Source organism: Triticum urartu, unplaced genomic scaffold (assembly GCF_003073215.2).
Source record: "Triticum urartu cultivar G1812 unplaced genomic scaffold, Tu2.1 TuUngrouped_contig_4757, whole genome shotgun sequence".
NCBI classification, from domain to species: domain Eukaryota; kingdom Viridiplantae; phylum Streptophyta; class Magnoliopsida; order Poales; family Poaceae; genus Triticum; species Triticum urartu.
The window spans coordinates 2,233-4,698 of record NW_024115372.1 but is presented as its reverse complement, the minus strand read 5'-3'; the positions used below and the strand labels follow the sequence as shown (position 1 = coordinate 4,698).

Genomic DNA, 2,466 nt, shown 5'->3' with positions numbered 1-2,466 from the left:
TTCCAGTTTTGGGTTTTCTTCAATTCCTAATTTTTCTTCTCTTTCGTGAAAAAGGTTCATCAAATATATTAATTTGAATTTTAAAGATCTTGAAGCAAGAAATCCAACGGTGAAACCGGTTTGTGATTTGGACACACATTTTAAGAGATAAAAACTTTTTGAAAAAAAATAATGTCTGAAAAAAGAAAAAACTCTCTGAATGTGACCAGTAACGCACATGCAGTGTGCCATTTGTCAACACTAAAGAAAAGTGAAGTGATATTTGCAAAGAGTAACCCTTAATTAGTGATTTGGGAGAAGTGGCCGTGCATAAAATATAAGAAAGACATCGGCTTAGCCTATGGGCCGAGTTTCATGATCCGACACATTTTATTCTGAGTTTGGAGGGAAATTGAAGAATATTCTTTCTCCAGCCAGTCTTGACCGTGGGTGGGCGGGGAGCTCCTATGTCACGCTTGATGCGGCAAATTGTCTAGCAACCGCACATGAGTAACTGCAGAACCGATCCACTTTAGCAATCAGCTTTTGTGCGTGCGGTTCTCTCTGTTTTTTCTTAGTTTATATTATTTTTCAAAGTGAACTTTTTTGAATTTTTTTGTGAACATTTATGAAAAAATAAACATTTCTCTGCATTTTGTAAACATTGTTTAAATGATGAATATTTTAAGAGTTTGTAACATTTTTTTAAAATTGTGAACATCTTTTAAAATTTGGAAACTGCGAATATTGTTTTGAAAGTAAACTAAAACAAAAAGGAACCTTCTAGAAGGCTCATAAAATCGGTAAAAACCAGAATCCGAGCTAAATGGTCTGGCCGAAATCGTATCATTAGGTTTGCTGGCTTGTGCGTTTGGTAGACAAACTGGCGGAACGAGCGTCATATAGGGATTTCCGTGGTACCGCTTCCGAGATGCAGGCACGTTATAGAAGATCTGAGTATACAGGCACGTTATAGAAGAATCATAGTACTCCATTTCGCAGTATAATATTCCACTTCGCAGGGTGGCTATTACCTTTGACTTCCAAGGTTCCCACCTCTAGTGTGATTTGGAGCTCGATCTAAGCTCATGGATCTACGGTGTAGTGGTAACCGACAGCCGTAGATGTCAAACAGCTTAAAATAATGCACGTTGGCAGAAGAATCATAGTTATGGGAGGGGAACAGAGGCCACTGAAAGCTCAAGATACTAGCACTACACTGGAACTGCACCAACCCCACGAACTAGAAGAACTTAACGTAAATTGGCTAGCTGCTAGGAACAACGAACACAGAAATGCACAAATCTATGCACCACTGCAAGCACAACACTGTCAATCATGAATCATCCATCAACTGCATATGACTAGTTGATTATTACTCAGTACCAGCCGGATCGAGGCGGCGCGGTCAATAAAATGGGCAATGCTGTCCGGCGGAGGGGCCGTAGAAGAGGACGCTGGTGGGGCAGTAGACGCCCTGCAGCCCCGCCGGCGGCGAGGTGACGGTCTCTTTGACGAGCGAGAGCCCGATCCACTTGTTCGGCGGGTAGACGGGCTTGTCGCAGAGCGGCGTCGGCGACGTGCCCAGGTACAGCTTGCAGTTGCGCGCGTTGAAGTTGGCCAGGTCGTAGAACATCACCAGGAAGTAGCCGTGCTCGTCCGACACCGTCGCCGTCACGTTCACCACCTTCTTCCCGTAGCACACCAGATTCACCGTTGCACCTGCAAAGACGTAATCAAAACGGGCAGCAGAGATAGTGTCAGCCCGCGTTTATGGATCGAATGGATGCATGCACGCATGAGTTTAAGACTGAGCAGGTTAATTAGGTACTCCATGCCGAGGCGACGGAGTAGGCGAGAGAGATCTACGGGCAGTGCGAACCTTGGATCGGTGAGGCGTCCATGCCGCGGTTGTAGCCCCTGGATTTGCATGACTTGCAGTAGATCACGCCCTGCACGACCACGAAAGGTGGCACCGGCTGGACAGGCGGCGACGGGGACGGCGACATGTTGGTGTCATTGGCTGGCAACGGGGGCTTGGAAATGGCACTGGCCGGCTTAGGCGGCGGCGGCGTCGGTGCCACGGCCGAGTAGTCGGCCATCACATGGTGGGCAGGGAGTAGCAGCGCGCCAAGGACGAGCAGTGCCGCCCGGACTACAGCCGCGGAGCTCCTCATCTCTGACTAATAATTTTCCTGTCAACCAAGGTGTATCGATCCCTGGTAGTATAAGCACAAGCACTATACTAGCTAAATTCAGAATGGACTGGGTGATCAGACGTGTCCCGCCACGGGCTAATTTATAAGGGGGCGTGGGCTCTGTTTGCCCGGTTGCCAGTTGACCTGACAAGCAGCGCGGCGCGGCCAAACCAGATACCGTTCACAGTTAATGCAGAGGGCGTCTCGGAAGTTCAATCTGCTTGCTGTCATTTTGTCTGTACTACAACGGTAACTTTTTTCTTTCTTGGGATTCATCGTTTGGAAAGTG

The 2,466-nt window shown here is 47.4% G+C and overlaps 1 protein-coding gene across 1 annotated transcript; it reads right to left on the bottom strand.

Annotated features, from left to right (window-relative positions):
* Window positions 1-1,172: 1,172 nt before the first annotated feature.
* On the bottom strand, window positions 1,173-2,254 carry LOC125528271 (pistil-specific extensin-like protein; the record flags this gene model as incomplete). Its single annotated transcript, XM_048692764.1, is given in 2 exon segments — window positions 1,173-1,701; window positions 1,862-2,254. Coding segments are annotated over 2 exon segments (609 nt in total). The 3' UTR covers window positions 1,173-1,387.
* Between the last annotated feature and the right edge of the window lie 212 nt (window positions 2,255-2,466).